The 27,722-nt window shown below is 40.9% G+C and overlaps 1 protein-coding gene across 23 annotated transcripts in view; it reads left to right on the top strand.

Moving 5' to 3' along the window:
• Positions 1–27,722, top strand: part of PHACTR4 (phosphatase and actin regulator 4) — a 128,113-nt gene that overhangs the window by 16,471 nt on the left and 83,920 nt on the right. For 15 of the 23 annotated variants that reach the window (XM_078330915.1, XM_078330914.1, XM_054259004.2 and 12 more), the window contains one exon: positions 22,189–22,242. In XM_078330915.1, coding sequence (XP_078187041.1) covers positions 22,227–22,242 — 16 coding nt within the window. In that variant the 5' untranslated portion in view covers positions 22,189–22,226. Of the gene's footprint in view, positions 1–12,263; positions 12,387–22,188; positions 22,243–27,722 lie in introns of those variants that run through there. The other 8 variants (XM_078330916.1, XM_078330918.1, XM_078330911.1 and 5 more) reach the window with 2 other exon arrangements.

Here is a 27,722-nt window from a genome sequence, read left to right on the forward strand (position 1 = left end):
CATCCGTGGATGAATGGGTATGTATGTACAGTGAAATACTATTCAGCCTTGAAAAAGAAAGGGAATCTTGTCATTTGGGACAGCATGGATGAACTTAGAGGGTATTACATTTAGTGAAGTCAGCCAGGCACAGACAGACAAATACTGCATGTTCTTATTTTATTGTTCCAGACAGGGTTTTTCACTGCCGTGTTGCCCAGGCTGGAGCACAGTGGCTCTTCCCAGGTACAACCATAGCACACTATAGCCATGAAGTCCCTCCTGGCATCAAGTGATCTTCCTGCCTTAGTCTTCTGAGTAGGTAGGACTACAGGCAGTGCTACCATGCTTTTACTTATATATGGAATCTAAAAGAGTCAAACTCAGTTTTACAATTCTTATATACCTATGTTAATGCCACCAAGGCCGTGCTACCATTAGCAACCGCAGCATTAAATATCTGTTGGGTAAACTGTAGACCAAGGCTTTTAGTATTACTAAAAGAGTCAAACTCAGTTTTACAATTCTTATATACCTATGTTAATGCCACCAAGGCCGTGCTACCATTAGCAATCGCAGCATTAAATATCTGTTGGGTAAACTGTAGACCAAGGCTTTTAGTATTACAGAATATAATTCTAATAAAAATTCCAGGCTAGGACTGGGCATGGTGGCTATAATCCAGCCACTTTGGGAGGCAGGTAGATCAACTGAGGTCAGGAGTTTGAGACTAGCCTGGGCAACATGGTGAAACGCTGTCTCTACTGAAAATACAAAAGCATTAGCCAGACGTGGTGGCATATACTTGTAATCCCAGATACTCAGGAGGCTGAGGCAGGAGAATCACTTGAACCCAGGAGGTGAAGGTTGCAGTGAGTCAAGATCACACCACTGCACTCCAGGCTAGGTGACAGAGAGAGACTCCATCTCAAAAAAAAAAAAAATTCCAGGCTGGGTGCAAGTGGCTCAAGCCTGTGACACAGCACTTTGGTAGGACGAGCTAGGCAGATTGCTTGAGCCCAGGAGTTTGAGACCATCCTGGGCATCATAGTGAAACCTCATCTCTACAAAAAATAGAAAGATTAGCCAGGTGTGGTGGTATACACCTCTAGTCCCAGTTACTTGGGAGGCTGAGGTGGGAAGATCTCACCTGAGCCCAGGGAGGTTGAGGCTGTAGTGAGCCGTAATTGTGCCACTGCTTTTCAGCCTGGGCAACATGATACCCTGTCTCAAAAATAAAATAAAATAGGACAGGCACAGTGGTTCATGCCTGTAATCCCAGCACTTTGAGAGGCTGGGGCCGGTGGATCATGATTTCAGGAGTTTAAGACCAGCCTGGCCATGATGGTGAAACCCGTTTCTATTAAAAATACAAAAATTAGTCGAGTGTGGTGGTGGGTGCCTATAATTCCAGCTACTTGGGAGGCTGAGGCAGGAGAATCGCTTGAACCCAGGAAGTGGAGGTTGCAGTGAGAGCTGAGACCCTGTCATTGCACTCAACAAGAGCAAAACTTCAGCTTAAAAAAAAAAAAGAAAGAAAGACAAAAGGCCAGACGAGGTGCCTCATGCCTATAATCCCAGCATTTTGAGATTAATCCTGTCCTGCCTAACACAGTGAAAATACTAAAAATATAAAAAATTACCCGGGCTTGGTGGCACATGCCTATAATCCTGGCCACTTGGGAGGGTGAGGCAGGAGAATCGCTTGAAACTGGGAGGTAGATGTTGCAATGAGCTGAGATTGAGCCACTGCACTCCAGCATGGGGGACAAAGTGAGACTCTGTCTCAAAAAAAAAAATTAGTTGGGCATGGTGGCACACGCCTATAGTTCTAGCTACTTGGGAGGCTGAGGTGGGAGAATCTTCTGAACCCAGGAGGTGGAGGTTGCAGTGAGCTGAGATTGGATCACTGCACTCCAGCCTGGGCAACAGAGTGAGACTCCATCTCAATAAGAAAAAAAAAAATGAATAAATAAAAATAACAAAATAAAAAAGTCAAACTCATAGAAGCAGAGAATAGAATAGTGGTTACCAGGAGCTTGGGTCGGGGAGGAGATTGGGGAGGTGTTGGTCAAAGGATATAAAATTTCTGTTAGAAAGAAAAATACAAGAAATCTCTTGTACAACATGGCCACCTTAGTTAATAAAAATGTATTCTATACTTGAAAATTGCTGAGAGATTTTAAGTGTTCTCACCACAAAAAAACTGAAGTATATGATATGTTAATTAGTTTGATTTAGCCATTCCGCAGTCTACACATACAGTAGTTCCCCTCTTATCTACAGTTTTGCTTTCTGTGGTTTTAGTTACTCAAGATCAGCCATGGTCTGAAGACCTAAAAAAGAAATTCCAGCCACAGACAATTCATAGTTTTAAATAGCGCGCCATTCTGAATAGTGTGATGAACTCTTTCTTGCCATCCTGCTTATTTTGTGAAATAAGCACAAAATAAGCAGTGTGAAGACACTTTGCTCAGTGTCTCCACAGTGAATACACTACATGAATACTCTACACTGAATACACTACATGCCCTTTAGTAGCAGACTTGGTCATCAGATTGACTCAGACTATTGCAGTATTCATGTTCATGTTACCCTTATTTTACTTAATAATGGTCCCAAAGTACAAGAGTAATGATGCTGGCAATTTGGATATACCAAGGATTATTTATTTATTTATGTATTTATTTTTGAGACAGACTCTTGCTTTGTTGCCCAGACTGGAATTCAGGGGCCCCATCGTGGCTCACTGCAACCTCCACCTCCTGGGCTCAAATAATTCTTACACCACAGCCTCCAGAGGAGCTGGGATTACAGGTAAGCATCACCATGCCTGGCTAATTTTTGTATTTTTTTGTGAAGATGGGGTTTTGCCATGTTGCCCAGGCTGATCTCGAACTCCTGGGCTCAAGTGATTCCCCCCTACCTTGGCCTTCCAAAGTGCTAGGATTACAAATGTGAGCCACCATGCCCAGCCAAGAAACTATTAAGTGCATCCTTTAAGCAAAAAGATGAAAGTTCTAGACTTACTAAGGGAAAAACAAATCTTATGCCAGGATTGCTAAAATCTATAGTGAAAATGAATTTTTTTTATTGTTTTTTATGAACCCTGCATATGACATTCGAAAGAATTAATTTTCTATCTGTGAAATTGTGAAGAAGAAAAAAGAAAATCGTGCTAGTTTTGCTGTTGTATTCCACATTGCAGAAGTTACAATCACAATGCACGATAAGTTCCTAGTGAAGATGGAAAAGACACTAAATGTGGGTGGGAGACATGAACAAAAACATGCTTTGATTGAGTACAGTTGGAGTCAGTACTGTCTATTGAATTATCCACAGGGGGAGTTCGAATGTATCCCCCAAGGATAAGAGGGGGCTACTGTATTTCAAAATGTCATTTTATACACCGTAACTATATACAATTTTTATTTGTCAGTTAAAAACCAAAATGTGGCACAATCTCTTTTAACCCATTGGTGATACCAGTAAGATTGGGAATTTTACTTACAATCTTGTATATACTTTACCTTCTTAAATAAAATTAGGTTAGAGATAAGACTTCTGGGACAACATCTTTATATACTTGGGAGAGGGGTTCATCCTTCCACTATGGCAATGCTAATTTCTTGGTAAATGCAGACCGCTATAGTAGGCTCATTCCATTAAATGAAATGCACTGTATAATAACACTTCCATCAATGCTGGACTTCATATATGATGGTGGTCTTGTAAGATTAAAATGGAGCTGAAAAATTCCTATTGCTGGTGACATAGCCATCATGATGTCATACACAATGCATTACGTTTGTGGTAATGCTATAGTAAACAAACCCGTGCTGGCAGTCATAAAACTGTAACACATACAATTATGTATAGTAGGCGGGGCACGGTGGCTCACGCCTGTAATCCCAGCACTTTGGGAGGCCGAGGCAGGCAGTTTCATGAGGTCAGGAGATAAAGACCATCCTGGCCAACATGGTGAAACCCCATCTCTACTAAAAATACAAAAATTAGCTGGATGTGGTCACATGCGCCTGTAGTCGCAGCTACTTGGGAGGCTGAGGCAGGAGAATCGCTTAAACCCAGGAGGCAAAGGTTGCACTGAGCTGAGATCATGCCATTGCACTCCAGCCTAAGCAACAGAGCAAGACTCCATCTCAAAAAAAAGTTTATTAATTGTGTATAGTATATAATACTTGATAATAAATGATTATATTACTATACTTTTTTTTTTTTTTTTAATAGAGATGGGGTTTCACCATGTTGGTCAGACTGGTCTCAATATCCTGACCTCATGAACTGCCTGCCTAGGCCTCCCAAAGTGCTGGGATTACAGGCATGAGCCACCACGCCCAGCCTTTACTATACTTTTAATTTTTATTTATTTATTTTTTTGAGACAGAGTCTTACTCTATCACCCAGGCTGGAGTGCAGTGGTGTAATCACAGTGTCCCAGGTAACTGGGATTACAGGCACATGCCACCATGCCAGCTCATTTTTGTATTTTTAGTAGAGACAGGGTTTCACTGTTTTGGCCAGGCTGGTCTCAAACTCCTGACCTCATAATCCTTCTGCCTTGGCCTCCCAAAGTGCTGGGATTACAGGTGTGAGCCACCACATTCAGCTACTCTACTTTTTGTTTGTGTATGTTCCTTGTATACACACACACAATTTTATTTTATTTTATTTTTGAGACAGGGTCTCACTCTGTTGCCCAGGCTGGAGTGCAATGGCACAATCAGGGCTCACTGCAGCCTTGACCCCTGAGGCTCAGGTGATCCTCCCACCTCAGCCTTCCAAGTAGCTGGGACTGCGGGCATGCACCACCACACTAGCTAATTTTTTTTCTCCCCCTAAGAGACAGGCTTTTGCCATGTTGTCCAGGCTGGTCCTGAACTCCTTGGCTCAAGCAGTTTGCTTACCTTGGCCTCCCAAAGTGCTGTGATTACAGGTGTGAGCCACCTCACCCAGCCTTTTTTTTTTTTTTTTTTTAAAGTTAACTGTAAAACAGCCTCTGGCAGGTCTTTCAGGAGGTATTCCAGAAGAAGCCACTGTGAGATGACAGCTCCATGCCTTTTATGACCCCTGAAGACCTTTCAACAGGGCAAGATGTAGAGATGGAAGACAGTGATATTCATGATCCTATCCCTGTAGAAGCCTAGGCTAATGTGTTAGCATCTTAGTTTTTGACAAAAAGGATTAAAAAGTTAAAAAAAGAAAAGAGAAGCAAAGGAAGGAAGGAAGGAAGGAAGGGGGAAGGAAATACGATTATGTATAGTATATAATACTTGATAATGATAATAAATGGTATTACTGGTTTATGAATTTACTATACTTTTTAATTGTTAGTGTGTATTTCTAACAGGAAGGAATGAAGGGAGGGAGAAAGGGAGGGAAGGAAAGAAGGAAAGAGAAGGAAGGAAGGAGGGAGGGAGGGAAGGGGAAGGAATCCTCCTGCCTTATCCTGAGTAGCTGGGACAACTGATGTGCCCTAATTAAAAAAGAATTATTTTTATAGAGGTGGGATCTTGGCCTAGGCTGGTCTCAAGCTCCTGGCCTCAAGTGATCTTCTTGCCTTGACCTCCAAAAGCACTAGGGTTACAGGTGTGATCTACCTAACCTGGCTTTTTTTTTTTCTTTCTTTTTTCTTTTTTGAGACAGAGGTTCATTCTTGTTGCCCAGGCTGGAGTGCAATGGCAAGATCTTGGCTCACCACAACCTCTGCCTCCTGGATTCAAGCAGTTCTCCTGCCTCAGCCTCCCAAGTAGCTAGGATTGCAGGCATGTGCCACCACGCCTGGCTAATTTTGTATTTTTAGTAGACACGGGGTTTCTCCATGTTGGTCAGGCTGGTCTCGAACTCCCGACCTCAGGTGATCCACCCACCTCGGCTTCCAAAAGTGCTGAGATTATAGGCATGAGTCACTGCGCCCGAACCTGGCCATCTTTTAAAACTGTTTTGTGTTTGGGATTTCCTCAAAATGTGATACATACAGTGCCAGAAATAAATACGGTTTCTTTTTTGTGGTTATTGATTTTGTCATGATCAGTGATGATGCTGAAATGCCATTTCTGAGCTTATGCATGTTTTCTGAAAGTAATGTCCTTTATAACTCACTAGTGTTATTTTCTGAGATAATTTGTATTAGCACGAAATGGTTTTACTTATCAATAAGCCACACCTCTGTTTTAAAGAGCTGATTCATGCTTCTTAGTGGTAACAGAAGTACCATCTTTAACAGAGAGGAGGAAGACAGTTTTTCTTCAAAGGAGAAATTAATTTCATTTTTATGTCTTTACCCTTCAGTAATATGTTAGATGTTGAATATTTATGCTTAAAAACAAACTTTTCTTAAGTATAACGTTTTCTTTTGGACAGGCTTTTCCATTTGTAAAACTCCATCCTTACTAAGAACATGATTGTAAATCCCTGTATAATGTTTCATTTTCTTTGTGATAGGCAAAAACAATTGAAGGTCTTTATTAACTGCTTTTATGTGTAGGTACTAAATTTCTTTGCTAAGTAGTAACAAAAATAGTTTAGAAATAGCAAAGGAAGTTATTTTAGGGAAATGTAGAGCTTTTCTATGCTTCCAGATTTCCAGAGAAAAGGGTAAATTGGTGACAGATAATAAAGATGCATGTAGATTACAGTATTTACTCCTTCTATTAACTTAGTAGCATCTGAAGGTCATTCTAGAAGAATAGATGATACCTTATTACTTTCTTAATTTTTCTCTAGTGATGTGCTTTTTTTTTTTTGAGACGGAGTTTTGTACTTGCTGTCAAGGATGGAGTGTGCAATGGCACAATCTCAGCTCACTGCAACCTCCACCTCCTGGGTTCAAGTGATTCTTCTGCCTCAGCCTCCTGAGTAGCTGGAATTACAGGCGTGTGCCACCACACCCAGCTAATTTTTTTTTTTTTTTTTAAATAGAGACAGGGTTTCACCATGTTGGCCAGGCTGGTCTCAAACTCCTGACCTCAGGTAATTCACCTGCCTTGGCCTCCCAAAGTGTTGGGATTACAGGCGTGAGCCACCACGCCTGGCCATGATGTGCTTTTAAATCAAGTTCAAAGAAATATGAAAATAACACTTTAGTTGTTCTTTCTCTGCCCATGTAAATTTAGGTTTCATTATTGTGATGGTGTTTTTAGACATTGCGTATTTTGGTCAGACTTAGAATCATGATAGAATCAAAATCTGCCTTTTTTTGTTTTAGAACTGAAATTGAGGTGTGGGGTGAGCTTTAAGCATGCCCTGCCCACTGTATGCCAGGCACAGCCCATTTCTTACTGTTTTATTTTATAACAAATGCCATTTCATGAGATTCTCATTGAAGATGAGTATTATTAATCCCGCTTGAATCCACAAAGACAAAAAGATTATTCTTCAGTATTATCTTTTGTGACCAAAATCAGAAACTAGTTTGTGTGTGATTAATATTTGAAACTAACTTGTGCTGATTTGTCCAATGAAAGATCATGTAAGTTCTTTTAATGAGTAAACTTTTATTTTTGATTTTTACCTGACTTGTTAAGCTTTCTCAGGAGGGAGAAGGTTATTTTGAAGAACATAGATCTAGCGTTACAGCAATTGCCCAGAGAGGAATAGAAAAGGCAGAAAATTATTTCATACTTAATGGTTTCCATCTTAGTAAATTCATTTATATCTGTTTGTACAACCTGAGACTATCCTGGACATTCAAAGTGAAACAAGGAATGAAGCTATTATTAGGGTAGTTGAGAAAAAAATAATTTTTGCTTTTAATATCAAGTTTCTACCCTATAGTACATGCTTCTTTGTTGCTTTCACTAATTTGACCTAGCCACAGTTACCAAGTTGAGGAATTGATACATTTGAAGAGTTCCGTTAAAGCTGGGAAGAGGATAGTATATTTTAGAATTCTCATATACCTGTGTTAACACCACTAAGTCTGTGGCTACCATTAGCAACGTTAAATATCTTTTGGGTAAACCACAGACCAAAGCTTCTAGTATTACAGAATATAATTCTAATAAAAATTCCGGGCTGAACACAATGGCACAAGCCTGTAACCCAGCACTTTAAGAGACCAAGACAGGCAGATTGCTTGAGCCCAGGATTTTGAGAATAGCCTGGGCAACATGGTAAAACCCCATCTCTACAAAAAATACAAAAATTAGCCAGGTGTGGTGATGTGCTCCTATAGTCCCAGCTGCTCAGGAGGCTGAGGTGGGAAGATAACCTGAGCCTCACTTGAGGTTGAGGCTGTAGTGATCCACGATTATGCCACTGCACTCCAGCCTGGGTGACAGAGTAGACCCTGCCTCAAACAATAAAATAGACGAGGCACAGTGGCTCTTGCCTGTAATCCCAGCACTTTAGGAGGCTGAGACAGGCGGATCACTTGAGGTCAGGAGTTCGAGACCGGACTGGCCAACATGGTGAAACTCCATCTCTACTAAAAATACAAACCTTAGCTGGACATGGTGGCATACGCCTGTAGTCCCAGCTACTCTGGGGGCTAAGTTGGAAAAATTGCTTGAACCCAGGAGGTGGAGACAGTCTGTGCCACTGCACTCCAGCTTGCGTGACAGAGCAAGACCGAGTCTCAAAAAAAAAAAAAAAAAAAAAAAAATTAATTAATTAAATGAAATACTGATTTTTCAAAAAGAGGCACTTTTGAGGCATTAGTTTTATAAGATCTCAAGTATGTATGTTTTGTATCCATCCTACTGGTTCTGTTTCTGAGAAGAACCCTGACTAATATAGAAGGTATTCTGGAAGACATGTTAGCCAAGCTTGAGATTTAACGGAATTAACTATGTAAAGAGGTAGAAAAAAAGAGTTTGTTTTTGTTTGTTTGTTTGAGACAGTCTCCCTCTGTTGCCCAGGCTGGAATACAGTGGCACAATCTCAGGTCACAGCAACCTCTACCTCCCTGCTTCAGGCAATTACTCTGCCTCAGCCTCCTGAGTAGCTGGGATTACAGGCACACGCCACCATGTCCAGCTAATTTTTTGTATTTTTAATAGAGACCGGGTTTCACCATGTTGACCAGGATAGTCTCGATCTCTTGACCTCGTGATCCACCTGCCTCGGCCTCCCAAAGTGCTGCGATTACAGGTGTGAGCCACCACGCCCAGCCAAGTAATGCTTTTTAAAGGAAAATTATTATTGTTAATCCTCAGTATTGGCTTCAAATATTTTTATTATACTGTTAATATTAAAAACATAAAAATAGGTATAAACTGGTCAAGTGTGGTGACTGATTCCTATAATCCCAGCACTTCGGGAGGCCTAGGTAGGTAGATTGCTTGAGATCAGCCTGGGCAACATGACAAAACTCTATCTTTATAAAAAAAAAATAGAAAAATTAGCTGGGTGTGGTGGCATGCACCTATAGTCTATAGTCCCAACTACTTGGGAGGCTGAAAGGTGGGAGGATCACTGGAACCCAGGAAGTGGAGGTTGCAATGAGCCGTGATCATGGCACTGCAGCACTCTCGCCTGGGTGACAGAGCCAGACCTTTTCTCAAAAAAAAAAAAAAATATATAGGTATAAACGCACAGCTCTTGACTATAAAACTAACAAAGATTCAAATTTTAATATAACAATTATAGTGTTAAAATTACTATTAATATGATAAATAGGCCAGGCACAGTGGCACATGCCTGTAATCCCAGAACTTTGGGAGGCTGAGGTGAGTGGATCACCAGAGGTCAGGAGTTCGACACCAGTCTGGCCAACATGGTAAAACTCAGTCTCTGCTAAAAATACAAAAATTAGCCGGGCATGGTGATGGGCGCCTGTAATCCCAGCTACTTGGGAGGCTGAGGCAGGAGAATCACTTGAACCTGGGAGGTAGAGGTTGCACTGAGTCAAGATTGCACCACTGCACTCCAGCCTGGGCAACAGTGCGAGACTGCATCTCAAAAAAAAAAAATGATGAATAATTTTGTGTTGAAATGAAATTTCTGCTGTGTATAATTCCTTTTTTGAGTGTCGTATGTCTCTGCTATTAAGTGATATGGGATGATTTCTTTCTTTTACCACTTTTCAATATTCACATGCTGGGAAACTTGTTCCTTTGAGATTATTTGGTTTTCTCGTGGCTCAAATACATCATGGATACTTACCTAATTCCATTCTTATTAATTCTTGTTGGTCTCGGACAGTGTAGTACTGTTCGGTGCTAGTGTTCATTTATTTATTCAGTAAGTATTTTTTGAGTACCTAGAGTATGAAAATTCCAAACGCAGGGATATAGTGGTGAACAGAACAGATAAAAGTATCTAATGATACTTTCTAGATTGGGAGAGATACAATAAGAAATTAGGTTTAGGCCGGGTGCGGTGGTGCAAGCCTGTAATCCCAGCACTTTGGGAGGCCGAGGTGGGTGGATCACGAGGTCAAGAGATCGAGACCATCCTGGTCAACATGGTGAAAACCCGTCTCTACTAAAGATACAAAAAATTAGCTGGGCATGGTGGCACGTGCTTGTAATCCTAGCTACTCAGGAGGCTGAGGCAGGAGAATTGCCTGAATCCAGGAGGCGGAGGTTGCGGTGAGCCGAGATCTCGCCATTGCACTCCAGCCTGGGTAACAAGAGCGAAACTCCGTCTCAAAAAAAAAAAAAAGAAATTAGGTAAGCATATCTATAAACTACAGATAGTATACCATCAGATAGTGATAGGTTAAAAACAAAAATAAAACAGGGTAAATGGACAAATGTGATGAAAAGGAATGTGCTGTTTTAGACAGGGTTGCCAAGGAAACGCTCCTCTGAGGCAGTCACGTTTGAGTGACTTGAAATAATGGAGCAAATCATGCAGTTTCTGGGAAAAGGGTGTTCCAGGCTGACTGAACAACAACTGCAAACCTGAGGGAAAGATTGTGCTTGTTATATTACAGAAACAATAGTATGCTCCATATGACTGGAACAGCGTGATCAAGATAAGTAGGAAATGTGAAGTTGGTGGAGTAGACAGGCACCAGGACATGTAGGATCTTATAGGCCATGGTAAGAAATCTGGAGTTGCCGGGCATGATGACTCATACCTGTAATCCCAGCACTTTGAAAGGCCAAGGTGGGCCAATCACATGAGGTCAGGAGTTTGCGACCAGCCTGGCCAACGTGGTGAAACCCCATCTCTTCTAAAAATAGAAAAATTAGCCAGGCGTCTTGGCGCATGCCTGTATGTAATCCCAGCTACTTGGGAGGCTGAGGCAGGAGAATCTCTTGAACCCAGAAGTCAGAGGTTGCAGTGAGCTGAGATTGTGCCACTACACTCCAGCCTGGGTGACAGAGCAAGACTCTCTCAATTTTAAAAAAAAGAAAAAGAAATCTAGAGTTAATTTCAAATGTAATAGTGTAGCCGGCTTAGGTCTGACTGCTTGCCAATCAGAGGCCGGAAAAAAAAGAGAAGTCAGGTGTGGTTTAAGGAAAGCAGTTTTATTAATCAAATGCAGCAGTTGGGGAATAGCCAGGCTCATGCCTTCAAAAGACCATTCCAACTTTTTTGGGCTGAGTGAAGGGGTTTTTTTTTTTTTGAGATGGCATCTCATTCTGTCTCCCAGGCTGGAATGCAGTGGTGTGATCTCAGCTCACTGTAACCTCTGCCTCCTGGGTTCAAGTGATTCTCCTGCCTCAGCCTCCCAAGTAGCTAGGACTGCAGGTGGGTGCCACCACGCCCTGCTAATTTTTGTAGTTTTAGTAGAGACAGGGTTTTCCCCATGTTGGCCAGGCTGGTTTCAAACTCTTGACCTCAGGTGATTGATTGCCCACTTCAGCCTCCCACAATGTTGGGATTACAGACATGAGTCACTGCGCCCAGCCTGAGTGAAGGGTTTTAAGAAGGTGAAGATGTGGGAAATATGTGATAGTTGTGCAGGAGTGGTAGGCCTTCAAATCTTGTTCCCATGGCTGTCTTGAGTAATTGCCTGTCTGGAGTTCTGGTTTGCATCATCCTGACTTTGGCCCAGTAGTGGTTGGCCAACTGTTCATAACTCCTCTTAGGTGGGAGGATTCTGCAGCTGGCTTCTCTGCCTGGTTTGTTTCAAAATTGGCCCCTGGAATTTCTAAGCAAGCACATAATTAAATAAGTGAGCATTGTTCATGGAAGAACCTGGTAGGAAAGGGAAACAAAGAGTTTCAAAGTTATGTTTCAAAGGCTAAAAGCAAGAAAGGAAAAAAAGTTTTAAAATGCATTTTGAGGTTGGGATACTTAGTAACAATAGGGATATATGACCTATTTTAGTTTTTTTATTCTTTCTTTCTTTCTTTTTTTTTTTTTAGTTAGATTCTCTGTTGCCCAGGCTGGGGTGCAACAGAATGGAGTGATCTTGGCTCACGGCAACCTCCACCTCCTGGATTGAAGCCATTTTCCTGCCTCGGCCTCCCAAGTAGCTGGGATTACAGGTACCCGCCACCATGCCTGGCTAATTTTTGCATTTGTGGTAGACGGGGTTTCACCATGTTGGCCAGGCTGGTTTTGAACTCCAGACCTCAGGTGATCTGCCTGCCTTGGCTTCCCAAAGTGCTGAGATTACAGGTGTGAGCCAACCCACCCATTTTTGTTTTGTTTTGTTTTATATAGAGACAGGGTCTTGCTTTGTTGCCTATGCTGTAGTGCCATGGTGCAATCATAACTCATTGTAACCTCGAACTTCTGGGCTCAAGCTGTCCTCCCACCTCAGAGTAGCTAGGACTACAGGCACTCATCACCGTGCCCATCTAATTTTTAATTTTTTTTTTTTTTTATAGAGACAGGGATTTTACTATGTTGCCCAGGCTGGTCTTGAACTCTTGGCCTCAAGTGATCCTCCCACCTCAGTATCCCAAAGCACTGGGATTATAACCATCAGCCACTGTATCTGACCCTACTTTACTTTTTGAAAAGGTCACCCAGGTCACTCTATAACAATATAGGAGTCTGAGTAGAAGGGAGGTTGTTTAGGGGATGATTATACTAGTCTAGCAAGAGATGATGATAGCTTGGATTAGATAGGGTGAAAAGTGGTTAAATTATGGGTATATTTTGGAAGTAGAGGCAATAAGATTTGGTAATGATTTAATTGTAGCTGAAAGAGAAGAGTCAAGGATGATAGCTTGTTGAGCAACTAGAAAACTTAAACTGCCATTTTACTGAAGTAGTGATATAAAATAGCTCAAGCAGATGCCAGCTGTTTTTCAAAGTGCTTTACATCTATTGCCCTACTCATGATTAGGGAATACTGGGGGAGGAACACACTGGGAGTAGGAAATCAAGAGTTTGTTCTTTAAAACAGTATGTTTGTGAAACTTGCTAGATTTCCAAATAGAGTATTGAGTGTGCTGTAGATATATCAGTCTCATGAAGTTCAGGGGAGAGGTTCAGCCTGGAAATAAGAATTTGTTTATATCATCAGTGTATACAGGGGGTATTAAAAATGGTAGAACTAGGCTGGGCATATTGGCCTATATATGTAATCTCAGCACTTTGGAAGGTCGAGATGGGAGGTCGGAAATTTGAGACCAGCCTAGACAACATATTGAGACCCTGTCTCACAAAAACTTTTTAAAATTTCGGCTGGGCTCAGTGGGCTCACTCCTGTAATCCCAGCACTTTGTAAGGCCGAGGTGGGCAGATTGCCTGAGGTCAGGAGTTCAAGACCTGCCTGGCCAACATAGTGAAACACTGTCTCTACTAAAAATGCAAAAATTAGCTGGGCATGGTAGTGGGCACCTGTAATCCCAGTTATTCGAGAGGCTGAGGCAGGAGAATCGCTTGAACCTGGGAGGAGGAGGTTACAGTGAGCCAAGATCACACCATTGCACTCCAACCTGGACAACAAGAGCAAAACTCCACCTCAAGAAAAATTAAATTAAAAAATTAGGGTGGGTGGTGTGTGCCTGTAGTCCTAGCTACTCAGGGGGCTGAGATGGGAGGATCAGTTGAGCTCAGTAGTTAACAGCTGCAGCGAGCTATGATTGTGCTGCTGCACTCCAGCCTGGGTGACAGAGTGAGACCCTGTCTCAAAAAAAAAAAAAAAAAAAAATTGTAGGACTGGATGAGCTGACTAGTCAGGGTTCATTTTGAGGGGGAGGGATTGATTACTGCTTCTCTAGGAGGGTTTTAGAAAGTCAGCAGGCTGATTTTGGACATCCTGATTGCTGAGGAGGTTGTGGGCATTTAATGGGCTGGAGTGAGGGATACTAAGTAAGGGTTGCTAAATGTCCTGCAGTGTATGGGACTAAACACAATAAAAGAGCTATTTCTTCCACCTGCCAATTATATTCTAGGTGTAAAGATAGCAAGTAGAAGAGATTTAAGGACCAGGTCAGGTCAGGAAGAGGAGGAGGTTTCTGCCAAAGAGACTACCTTAGTTGACATAGGAAAACAAAGACCAGGAGGTCCATAGATCCCAGTTTAGTGAATACTTAACAGTTACTGGGCCTGTGAAACATAGATTAGAGGGGAACAGTCCAGAGGAAATGAGAATATTTTGGATTCTAGTGTGTCTTTAGGCAATGAAGATGAAGGCAAGGATCTAAGATATGTTTTGAAAATCACTCATGAAATATAGGATGAGACTTCTCATTTGATCAGTTAGGTGGATGGTGAAAGCTGCAGGAAGAGGAAGGAGTAAGGTTAAGTAGAAGGTAGATAATGAGTTGTGCATGTTGAACATAGGTTTGTAGATATCTAAGTGGAGCTGTTGAGTGAGTTGGACATGTGAATTTGGATCTCATTCATTGAAAAAATAGTTACTGAGCACTTGCTATTTTATAGGAACTATTTTAAGTGTTGGAGATATAGCAATGGATGAAAACAGCCAAAATGTCTGTCCTGAAAGAGCTTATATTTTAGTGAGAAGAGATGATAAAATTAAAAAGTAAATATGTAGTATATTAGAATAAGTGCTTTGAGAAATAGAAACCTAGAAAAAGAGATAAAGCCGAGGTGGAGTGGTCTTGGTGATTGCAGTTTAAAGTAGGGTGATGAGGAAGGCTTAACTGAGAAGGTAACATTTGAGCAAAGACCTAAAAGAATTGAGAAATGAATATGGAGGGGAAGGATATTCCAGTGCAGAGAGCCTCAGCATGCCTGGCACATCGAAGGAGCAGCAAGGAGGTTCATCTGCCTGAAGTTTAGTGAGGAAGGAGGAGAGTACTTGAACATGATGGTAGTATGTGACCTTTGTCTTGGGGCATTAGAAGCTGTTGAAAGGACTTTGGCTTTTATTTTGAGCTTCTGAGAGAGATCTGGACTGAAAATATGTATACGTTTGAGCATCATCTGTTTACTGGTGGTTACAGAGGCCACAGGAATATTTCTGTCTTGCATAGGCATTCAGTTAGTAGAGACACAAAGTAGGCTTCTCTGCAAAAACTACACAGGATTTTTCTAGCAAGACATCCTTCTGTTTGTGATTCTGTAAGAACAGAGGTATTTTGTTAATGGAAACTGCCCATCACAAACATAGGATCATCCCCTAGGATTGATATTATAAGAACATTAATCAAAAAAAGTAAATGAATACTGTGGGTTTGGAAGAGTTAAGTATAATCTAATAGAGAAATTAGAGGTTTATAAGAGTCCCTTGGAACATGTCAGAGGACCATGTGGTATTGGAAAATTGTGATCTGTGATTTAGATAGCTTAATATGTAATGGGAAAGTATCAGATGGCTGGCAAACTGTCAGCAAAGTCCTATGCTTAAAGGAGTACTGTCCTAGATTGGGTTCTCTTTGAGGCAGACCCTGATAGTTCAGCCTGAAGAATGTTTATTAGGAAGTGCTCTTGGGATCAACACCCATGGAAGGGAGGGGACAGGAGCAGCAGTATTTGGGCAGAGGGAGAAGTCAAGCAGCAATAGAGATCCAACAGGAGCCTTAGTGGACCCTACAGGGGCTCTGGAGCAAAAATGACCTATTAGAGTTGTCTTATGTGTGCTGTAACGGCTGGGGTTACACCCTGGTCTTGATTGGATGTGGACCCCTGAGAAGGATATGACCTTCCTCGAGTCAGCTCTTCATATCTGAAGCAATTCCTGAAGGGATTGACAGTTACAGGCTGTCTGCCAGCAGCAGTCCCATTATTCCTTAATGGGGGATCCAGCCAGTACAACAGCATGCTACCACAGTATACCCTGGTGTTGCTCAGATCTACTTAAAGAAAAAAAAAGTATTTTTGAGATACAATTTAAACTCTGCAATTTAATTTTATAATTTAAACTCTATGCAACAGTTACTTTACAGTTTAAAGTATACAACTCAATGGCTTTTAATATATTCACAAGTTGTACAACCATCACTCTAACCAATTTTAGAACACTTCAATTACCCCCAAGAAAACTCTGTTCCCCTTAGCTGTCACTCTCTAATCTCCTCCCCACGCACCCCTGACATAGGCTACTGCAACTTTCTGTCTCTATAGACTTACCTATTATGGACATTTCATGTAAGTGGGATCATACACTGTGTGGCCCTTTGTGATTAGCCTCTTTCATTTAGTGTGTTTTAAACATTTATCCATGTTATAACGTGTCAATACTTCATTTCTTTTTATTACTGAATGTTCCATTGTGTTCATTTTGTTTATCCAGTGATCAGTGGATAAACATTGGTTTTCGCTTTTTAGCTATTATGTATAATGCTGCTATGAACATTTGTGTACAAGTTTTTCATTTGTTTGTTTTTGAGGCTGAGTCTTACTCTGTCCCCAGGCTGAAGTACAGTGGCGTTGTCTTGGGTCACTGCAATCTCTGCCTCCTGGGTTCAAGTGATTTTCCTGCCTCAGCCTCCTGAGTAGCTAGGATTATAGGCACGTGCCACCACGCCCTAGCAATTTTTGTATTTTTTGTAGAGATGGAGTTTCACCATGTTGGATAGGCTGGTCTTGAACTCCTGACCTCAAGTGATCTACCCACCTTGGCCTCCCAAAGTGCTGGGATTACAGGCATGAGCCACTGCGCCTGGCTTGTGTACAAGGTTTTGTATGGACATATGTTTTTATTTCTCTTGGCTATATACCTAGGAGTAGATTATGTGGTAAACTCTATGTTTTACTGTTTGGAGAACTGTTACTCTTCCTCTGCTACATCATTTTACATTCTCACCAGCAGTGTATTAAGGCTCCAGTTTCTCTATATCTTTCCTAATACTTGTTATTTCTTTATTTAACTTTCATTGTAGGTTCAGGAGTACACATCCAGGTTTGTTATATAGGTAAACTGTGTGTCACAGGGGTTTGGTGTACAAATAATTTAGTCACCCTGGTAATAACCATAGTACCTGATAGGTATTTTTTCTGATCCTCTCACCCTCCACCGTCAAGCAGGCCCCAGTGTCTTGATTAGGCCCTGCTAGTATCCATGTGTGATGGCTTATTTATTATAGCCATCATAATGGGTGTGAAGTGTTATCTCCTTGTGACATTGATTTGCATTTCCCACAGGGCTAAAGATGTTGAAGATCTTTTAATGTGCCTATTGACTGTACATCTTCTATTACGTAATGTTTATATACAATCCTTTGCCCATTTTTAAGTTGCGTTGTCTTTTTGTTGAGTTAGTGTTCTTTATATATTCTAGATATAGTTTCCTTATCAGATAGATGATTTGCAAAAATTTTCTCCCATTCTGTGGGTTGCCTTATCACTTTTTTATGTTTTTTTTTTTTTTTTTTTTTTAAAGACCGAGTCTTATTCTGTTACCCAGGCTGTAGTTCAGTGGCATGGTCTTAGCTCACTGCAACCTCCACCTCCCAGGTTCAAGCGATTCTCATACCTGAGCCTTCTGAATAGCTGGGACTAAAGGTGCAGGCCACCATGTCCAGCTAATTTTTGTATTTTTAGTAGAGATGGGGATTCACCATGTTGCCCAGGCTGATCTCAAACTCCTGACCTCAGGTGGTCCATCCATCTCGGCCTCCCAAAGTGCTGGGATTACAGGCATGAACCACCACACTCAGTCCCAAGAATGTCTATTTCAATTTAACATTCAGTGACCAGGGAATGACCACCAGGAGGGTCCACAAACTTAGGAAATCCACTATGAGCTGGATCTTGGCCAGGATCCCATTTATTTCATGATCCTTATAAGCCCACGATGACACTTCAGACTCCAGTATCAGTGCCAACTTGTCTGTCCTCAAAACATAAAAGTGTTCTCCTTTCCTCAGTTTATAGTTACCTGGGTAAATAGCCATAGGAAGAGCAACTATGTAATTTGCATGCTCACTACACCTGTATTGGGAGTGGGCAAGAGGTCCCTTTGGAATTGCCCACCAAAGCACTGTGGCACTGCTAACCCACAAAGGGAAGGAATGGGGCCAGAGGATGTGCAGTGGTTGGCCAAGAGCCCTTCCTGGGGAGATAGCAGAAGTCAGGCCTTATGTGGGCTGAGGCATCAGCCCCCAAACACATGCTTCATGCTTCATTTTCCCATCAGACTTACAGAATTTATAGATACAAGAATTTCAAGATGGTGACTGCAGAATGTTAAACTCCAGGTGCAGAGACATTCTAAGCACCAGAATCCCTGAGACCTGTATTGTTTAAGTCTCTCAGTCCCACAGATTTTTCAGGGAATTGTTATATTTTGGTGTTGCAGCTTCCTTTACCCTAAGTACCTGGCCTCCTTTAATCAATGGGTTTAGGATGTGAAGTAGACTTAAGTATAGAAACTGGACATGGGATCTTGATTTTTTTATTGGGATGACTGCCCTCAGAATTCTGATCTTTTAACTTTCATTTATTTTGATGTTACAAATAGAGTAGTGCTCTTATAGGCTGCTCATCTATTTTGCCTCCAGTGACGTCATGTTCTATTAGCTCTCTCCATAAATCTGTGAGTCATATTTCTTTGATTGCCAGTCTGATTTTGGTGATCCTTACGGTAATTGTATCCACCTGAAGTACCATGACTTGGTCTCCTTTCAGGGTCCTATCATGGCTATTGTATTGCTATCAGTGAGCCTAGATTTTTTTTTTTTTTTTAGATAGTCTCACTTTGTTGCCCAGGCTATAAGACAGTGGCGTGATCTCAGCTCACTGCAACCTCTGCCTCCCAGGTTCAAGTGATTCTCATGCCTCAGCCACCCAACTAGCTGGGATTGCAGTCGTGTACCACCACACCTGGAAATAATTTTTGTATTTTCGGTAGAGACAGGGTTTCACCATGATGGCCAGGCTGGTCTTGAATTCTTGGCCTCATGTGATCTGCCTGCTTTGGCTTCCCAAAATGCTGGGATTACAGGTGTGAACCACCACGCCTGGCCTGAACTTAGTTTTTTAACAACCTCTCCTGTGAAGGAAAACAAATAGTGAACTTCTTAATGATGCCAGTACCCCCTCACCAGCACATTCCTTATGGCACCCTCCCGTCCTGTCCAAGGAACATAATCATTTGATGGGTTTTATGCCCAGATGTAATGCATCCTTGTCAGCATGCCTACTTCACTAAGCCTTTTAATCCCTTCCTCCTCTGTCTGCCACTGCAGTCTTATATTGCAACTTTACTTAGCATGGGACATTCATTGTACATTTCCAGCATCTAGAAACCATCCCAGTAGTAAGTTCATACCATATCCTGGGTTTTTTGGCAGGGTGTTGAATCCTCTGTCTCTAAAGAGGGTTGATAACCTCTCCCTTCTCAATCTTATATTCTATTCAAGTGTTTATTTGTTCAAGGACCCTCAGAATTTGGTCACATGTACTTCTCTGGACGTTTCCAGTTCATGCTGGATAGGTCTTGCAGTTACAGTTTCTTTCTGACCTTCCAGGCCCAGCACATCTGTACTGGTTTGTCAACACACTTACTGCAGGTTAAAGGCCTGCTAAGAGGAGTGATCATTAGATAGGAGGTAATGGTGGCAGATCCTGAGGGGGCATTGTTTTTTGGGGAATAGGATGAGGAGGCTTCTGCATTATCATTCTGCAAGAGAAGGGCACTCATTCTTAAAGGGTGAGTGGGCTATTTTTGCAGTCTTGGGGTTAAACAGTATCTGAGCATTTGAGATTTTTGGAGGGGCATCAACTCAGATATCTTCGTTCCATGTATTAGGCCCTGAAATTGATATAACATACCTGCCTTGGCTGAGTCAACTTTCTTTGAAGTTGAGCCACTGTGATGATTACCTCCTGGGCCTATCTTCAACTGTTTTGTCCTCCTGCTGCAAGAGCAAAGAGCCTCCTTATAAGTTACCAACGAGACCCTGTGACATTCACCATTGGCTGTTAGTCTCTCTCTTTTTCTAGAGCGCCAATTGAATTTAGCAAGAGCCATTCAACCCCATTGTCATTATAGTTTTCTCCTTACTGTTTGTCTTAGTCCATTCTGTGTTACTATAACAATACCATAGACTGGGTACTTTATAAAGAAAATAAACGTATTTCTTACAGTTTTAAAGGCTGAGAAGTCTAAGGTCTATGGGTCCTCCATGTGGCAAGGGCCTTCTTGCAGTGTCATCCAATGGCAGAATGGCAAGAGAGCTCAAGAGAGCAAGGGGGTGCTGAACTTGCTTTTATAACAAGCCCACTGTCCTGATAATTTAATCCACTCCTGAGGGCAAAGCCTAATCACTTGTTAATGGTCCCATCTCCCTCTCTCCCACCGCCCCCAGGGATTTGGTCTGTCACTCAGGCTGGAGTGCAGTAGTGCAGTCATGGCTCGCTGTGGCCTCAAACTTCTGGGATCAAGAGATTCTCCTGCCTCAGGCTCCCAAGCAGCTGGATCTACAGGCATGTGCCACCACTCCTGGCTTCTTTAAAAAACTTTTTGTAGGGATGGGATCTTGTTATGTGGCCCAGGCTAGTCTCAAACTCCTGGGCTCAAACCATCCTCCTGCCTTAGCAGTCCCATCTCTTAATACCATCACCATGGCAATTCAGTTTCAGGACAAGACTGGGCATGATGGCTCACACCTGTAATCCCAGCACATTGGGAGGCCAAGGCAGGAGGATTGCTTGAGCTCAGGAATTCAAGACCAGCTGGGCAACATAGTGAGACACCATCCCTAAAACAAATTTTTAAAAATTAGCCAGCTGTGGTTTCGGGCACCTGTAGTCCCAGCTTCTCAGGAGATTGAGGTTGGAGGATCACTTGACTCCAGGAGGTTGAGACTGCAGGGAGTCATGATTGTGCCACTGTGCTCCAGCCTGGGTGACAGAGTGAGACCCTGTTTGGAAAAAAAAAATTCAACGTGAGTTTTGGAGGGACATTCAAACCATAACACTCATCAAGTACCTGACACGTCTAATCAACTAGATAGATAGCACTGTTCATCACTAGTGGAAGTTTAAGAACTGGACCAGGACCTTATGCCAGAAATTATCCATGTTACACCTACAACCAGCAGTAGGATCCTCATTGCTCTCTAGTATGCTAGTGATTCAACTCTGTAACCACATCTTACTCCCAAGTTTCTCTAGTCATTCCTGGCACCAACTGTCAGTATGTTGTGATCTATAAGGAGGCTCTGAATTGGAGTTTAGTATTTAGACTGTTAGAGAATGACGTTAGGATAAAAACCATGGGAGGAGTAGGAAGCTGGATAGGGCAGATTTGACACTTGTCTTGATTGGGAGTGCAGGAGGTTGTGTATTATACTTAGTCGACTTTCTTTTGAAATATTTTTTGTTTTATTTTTATACTTGAGTGGATAAACTTACAGCTTACTGAACCATTCTCCTGTGTCTAAAATAACTTATATTTTCCTTAGGCAAAAACCAATTCCCTTCTTCAAAGATATTCTTCGTGCCCCTTCTCAGGTGTTGTATTTTTCTTATAAAAAAAAACTTACCTTTTTTCTTATACTCTAATAAATTCAAAATGAGGATTGGAAAGGGAACTTATTTGAGGAAACTGAGAATAATATATTTTAAGACAAAAATTAGTTTAAATATATTTAAATGTTTTATGATAGTTTAGTATTGTGCATCTGTATCTCAATTCCCTTAAAGTAACTCCCAGCCCAGTACAGTGGCAGGCACTTGTAATCCTCAGAGGCTGACATGGAAGGATCGCTTGAGCCCAAGAGTTAAAATCCAGTCTGGGCAACAAAGGGAAATCCTGTCTCAAAAAAAAAAAAGAAAACCTGTCATTTAATAAGTTGTACATTTCCATAATGTTCCACTTTTAAACTATAATCAATGTTACTGAATTAGGATTTTTTTTTAAGTATAAAAGATGATGGACTACATGTATTAAGTGTGTCATTTACCTTTTTCTCTTTTTAGAAACAATATCTCACCTCCCTAAACTGGTTAATAGTGGCATGGAAGATCCATTTGGTGAGTATCACCTGCATTTTCCTTAGTAAATGACATTTCTGTTCTTTCCTCACCTTCATTAAAGCTTTGAGAGTAAATTGTGTTTTTTTCATGTTCAGTATGCTACTCTCTAGAATAATGAGTCTCAAACTTTGCTTCTATAAGGATCCAGTTGCATACTTAATGATAGAGTGCCAATGGCCTTTCGTTTATATAACATCTATTGATATTTACTGCATTATAAATTAAACCTCAGAAACTTTAAAAATATTAATTTGTTTAAAAATGACATGGATAAACTCATTACATATTGCACAAATAACATTTTTAATGAAGAATAGTCAAGAATCTTAAATAAAAATTGCCAGTAAAAAAAAAGAAAGAAAAAAGAAAAATCAAGAATCATTTGACAAGTTAAAATGAGAAATTTAAATTTCTTTATCTTGGCTGGCACAGTGGCTCAAGCCTGTAATCCGAGCACTTTGGGAGCTGAGGCAGGTGGATCACTTGAGGCGAGGAGTTCGAGACCAGCCTGGCCAACATGACAAAACCCCATCTCTACTAAAAATACAAAAATTTAGCTGGACGTGGTGGAACACGCCTGTAATCCCAGTTACTCCAGAGGCTAAGGCATGAAAAATGCTTGAACTCTGGAAGCAGAAGATGCAGTGAGCTGAGATTACACCCTGCACTCCAGCCTGGGCAACAGAGCAAGACTCTGTCTCAAAAAAAGAAAAATAATTAAATAAATTTTTCTATTTTAATCACTCAGTAACTTACGTATACTTCTTTTTGGTGGGAAATGTAGTTCTGCTAATATTTCAGAAACAAGTGTTCTTTGTAATGCTTCATTAGTACTTGGCCAATGAAAGATAACATGGAAGTGCTCGGGTGCGGTGGCTCACACCTATAATCCCAGCACTTTGGGAGGTCAACAGGCAGATCATTTGAGGTCAAGAATTCCAGACCAGCCTGGCCGACATGGTGAAACCTCGTCTCTACTAAAAATACAAAAATTAGCTGGGCGTGGTGGTAGGCACCTGTAATCCTAGCTACTCGGGAGGCTGAGGCAGGAGAATTGCTTGAACCCAGAAGGCAGAGGTTGCTCTGAGCCAGGATCATGCCACTGCACTCCAGCCTCAGTGATACAGAGAAACTCCATCTCAAAAAGAAAAGAAAGAGATAGCATGGAAGTAATCATAATAACAGGCATGTGTAATATATATATGTATGTGTAGTGTGCGTGTGTGTATATATATATATATATTTTTTTTTTTTTTTGAGATAGTGTCTCACTCTGTCACCCAGGCTGGAGTGTAGTGACACAATCACAGCTCTCTGCAGCCTTGACCTCCTTGGCTCAGGCAATCCTCTCAACTGAGCCTCCTGAGTAGCAGGGACTGCAGGTGTGCACCTCTATGCCCAACTGATTTTTTTTTTTTTTCTTTTTTTTGTAGAGAGGACTTTGCCTTGTTGAGCAGGCTGGTCTGGAATTCCTAGGCTCAAGGGATCCACCTGACTTGGTCTCCCAAAGTGTTGGAATTACAGGCATGAGCCACTGCACCCAGACTAATATTTCTAGATAAGTTTTGCCTGCGTATATTTCATCTAGCAACAAGAGTAAGGGAATATAAATCTAGATATAAAACAGTTTAATATCTGCCTTTTTGGCGATAAAGTCATTTACTTTGTGTTGAACCCCCCGCCACGTTTTTTTTTAAGACTGGGTGTCACTATGTCACCCAGGCTGGAGTTCAATGGCTATTCACAGACACAATCATAGCATGCTACATCCTTGAACTCCTGGGCTCAAGCAATCTTCCTGCCTTAGCCTCCTACATAGCTAGGACTACAGGTATACTTCACCACTTCTGGCCCTATTTTTTACTGATGCTCATTTCAAAGTGAGAGAGATATGTCTAAGATATCAGATTTTTTGAAACTATAACATTAACTAGGAAGACTCGTTAGGAAGTACTTTTCCTTTTAAAACATACATCAGCAAAAAAGAAAAAAAAGGAATCAGAGGCAGTTTTACTTCTTTGATTTCAGCATGCTGGAGGAACCATTCAATTTAAGCATTTTTTGATCCTTCATCACACAGAAAGAAGTCTGAATCCCTTTTTATGTCAATGCAGGCTGAGGAAGTATAGTAAAAATATTGCTATGTAATACAAACTGAGGTTAGGCTATTTGGGCTACTGGTACTAGCAATCATCTGGCTCAGATTAAGAGCTTTTGTCTTGCTTTGAGAAGAGTGTTCTTTATTACCTTGTAAGATCAGGATTTTTCTGCTTTTAATGACCTTAGATAATTTCTTTAGTACCTTGCCTTTTGTTTCCCCATGAAGAGTTTTTAGGATTACACCTAGTTCATCAATTAGATCCTTCCTTAGTTTGAACACAAGAGGGCAGTCTGTACTTAATTCATAAATTTTGTAGCTTCATTACCAAGTTAATTCTTGAATAATTTGGTAAATTGAGTTTATTCTAGTAGCCTGGTGACAAATTCTAAAGAACATGACCACATGATAAATTAGAATAATATATGATGACTCTATAGGTTTTTACTGGAAACCTAAGTTTTCATTCTGACTAACCTCCTTGCTTCACTTAAGTAAATATAACCTAAATTTTAATATAATCTTATCAATCAGGTTTATTATTAAACAATTAAATTCAACTGAAATTAACTTTAAATATCACTTAAATTTACTAGATAGTATCAAAGTGAGGGTTGCTGTAGAAGTTATGATTGGCCAATAGTCAATTGAGGCATAAAGTGAAATGTGCTTTTGATTTGTTTACTAAGATAGGTAGAAATTTGGGTTCTGTGTGAAATTATTTTTTTTCTTTTTTTTTTTTTTTTGTGAGATAGAGTTTCACTCTTGTTGCCCAGACTGGAGTGCAGTGGCACAATCTCGGCTCACTGCAACCTCCACCTCCCAAGTTTAAGTGATTCTCCTGCCTCAGCCTCCCGAGTAGCTGGGATTACAGGCACCTGCCACCATGTCCAGCTAATTTTTGTATTTTTAGTAGAAACGGGGTTACGCCAAATCTGCCAGGCTGGTCTTGAACTCCTGACTCCAGGTGATCCTCTTGCCTCAGCTTCCCAAAGTGCTCAGATTACAGGCATGAGCTACCACATTCACCCTGAGGTTATTTTTTTCTAAATACTAATTTAAATCTTAGAATTTGTATATTAACATTCATTCAATCATAATATGGATTTTAGAGAATTTTAGAGAAAAATAGAAATGATTCATAGTTATAGTTAACAACCAGTTTCCTCTGTATCCATTTTTCCTTCCAAATGTTATACTGATTTTTTTCTTAGTTGTTTACTATACATTTACACACATATACATATGATAAGAATTTGGTGTATTCGGTGTCATTTGACAAAAGAATTGAGGATGTAAAATGAGTTTGCTTCTTTTGGTGGAGTGAGAATTTTGTTGTAATCAAGTTAGCTAACAATTATGTAGAAATATTGAAAGAGAGAGAAGACTACACACTGGGTACAGTATATATACTACTTGGGTGATGAGTGCACCAGAATCTCAGAAATCACCAATAAAGAACTTAGTCATGTAACCAAACACTACCCATTCCCCAAAAACCTATTGAAGCAAAAAATAAAATAAAAAATAAAAAAATTTACAGACTGGTCCAAAGGTAGTGAGTTATCTCAATTGATTCTTCACAGTCAGTTACAGATCAAACTCCTTGTTCTACTCTTTCCCCGCTTTCTCACTACTGCACTTGACTAGTCTTTAACAAAAAAAAAAAAAAATTTTACAGAAACTGCCCCTTAAAAAAAAAAGGGAAAGAAAGAAAAAGAATTATTTGTGATATTCTAGATATAAAAGTAGTGAGTGAATGATTTATTTATTTATTCATTTTGAGAAAGTCGCACTCTGTCACCAGGCACCAGGCTGGAGTGCAGTGGCGTGATCTTGGCTCACTGCAACCTCCACCTCCCAGTTCAAGCAGTTCTCCTGCCTCAGCCTCCCAAGTAGCTGGGACTACAGGCGCTCACCACCACACCCAGCTAACTTTTGTATTTTAGTAGAGACGGGGTTTCACCATGTTGGCCAGAATGGTCTCAATCTCTTGATCCGCCCGCCTCGGCCTCCTAAGGTACTGGGATTATAGGCATGAGCCACGGTGCCTGGCCGTAGTGAGAGATTTTTAAGAATAAAGTACCAGAGGGATAGACCTAAGGTCTCTAGGACCTTATCTACATGGACAGATGCTTACACATTTCATTATATAATATTTAAATATCATGTTTGTTAATATTGGTCTCATTGAAAAAAATGTTAAATGTTGGGAAGCTGTCAGGCTCACTCTGGATATAAATTTTCCAAAATTTTAATTTCACTTGAAAGCTTGAATTCTATCACTGGCAGCAAATACTGTCAATTTTCTTTATTAGTGACAGGCTTACTTTTGAGAAAATGCCTGTCAAATAGCTAACCTTGATTAACATAGTTTGTTTTTCAGTCTTTCAAGTAAAAATAGTATTCCTTGAAGAAAACTGTCTAGTTCAGTTTGCAACTCAATCACACAAATGCCTTTCCTGGAGTTAACCATCATACTTAGTATGCAGATATGCTTTATACATGACTTCTGTTTCATCATACACAGTAATAAAAAGATATGTACTAAAGGGCTATTTATTAAAACTAATATTTTTATTGATTTATCAAGGATATTCTTAAAATTTCATTTATTTTTAACTATAACTGTGCAGTTGTGAAGAATACAGTGATTTCTGCTACAGTTTGGTGCTGCTGCCTTGATTTGTCTTAAGGTACTAACAGTTTTGCTCACCACTGCTTTTGCACTGTCAGTGCGAGTGTCAACACAGTGGAAAAGGAAGATAATTTTTTCACATTCTTATGTATTTAGTTTTACTTCTTGGACTCCTGAAAGGATCTCAGGGATCCCCAGAGATCAATGGATTATACTTGCTTCATTTTCCTGAGGTTCTTAGAGTTCCTTCTGTGGAAGTCATGAGTTAAATTAAGACTTAATCCTGGAAACTGTATTGGGCAAGGTTAGATCTTGGACATTTGACAGAAATATGGTCAGAGGGAGTGAGTAGCTCTGTGGTTTCTCCTAAGCAGGAGTACCCCTCACTGCTACCCCCGGGCTGTAGGAGGTGAGCAGTGGGCCAGTGACCATTACAGTCTGAGCTCCACCTCCTGTCAGATCAGCAATTAGGTAGAACAGTTTCATCCCAAACCACCCCAAACCCTGTCTGTAGAAAAATTGTCTTCCATTAACCCGGTCCCTGGTGCCAAAAAGGTTGGGGACCGCTGGGTTAAAGAAACTTCTGTGGGGTGAAATGAGTGTCTGGAGCTCATTAGGCAACCAAGTATGTTCAAAGAAGAAATCCATAAGCATTTAGTCAAGACAGGCTGGGGGCCAGGTTCACCTGGGTACTTTGTTTTTAGCTTTAAAAAGCATAAATGGCAGCAAAGATCTTAGTGA

This window comes from Callithrix jacchus, chromosome 7 (genome assembly GCF_049354715.1).
Source record: "Callithrix jacchus isolate 240 chromosome 7, calJac240_pri, whole genome shotgun sequence".
Taxonomy (NCBI): domain Eukaryota; kingdom Metazoa; phylum Chordata; class Mammalia; order Primates; family Cebidae; genus Callithrix; species Callithrix jacchus.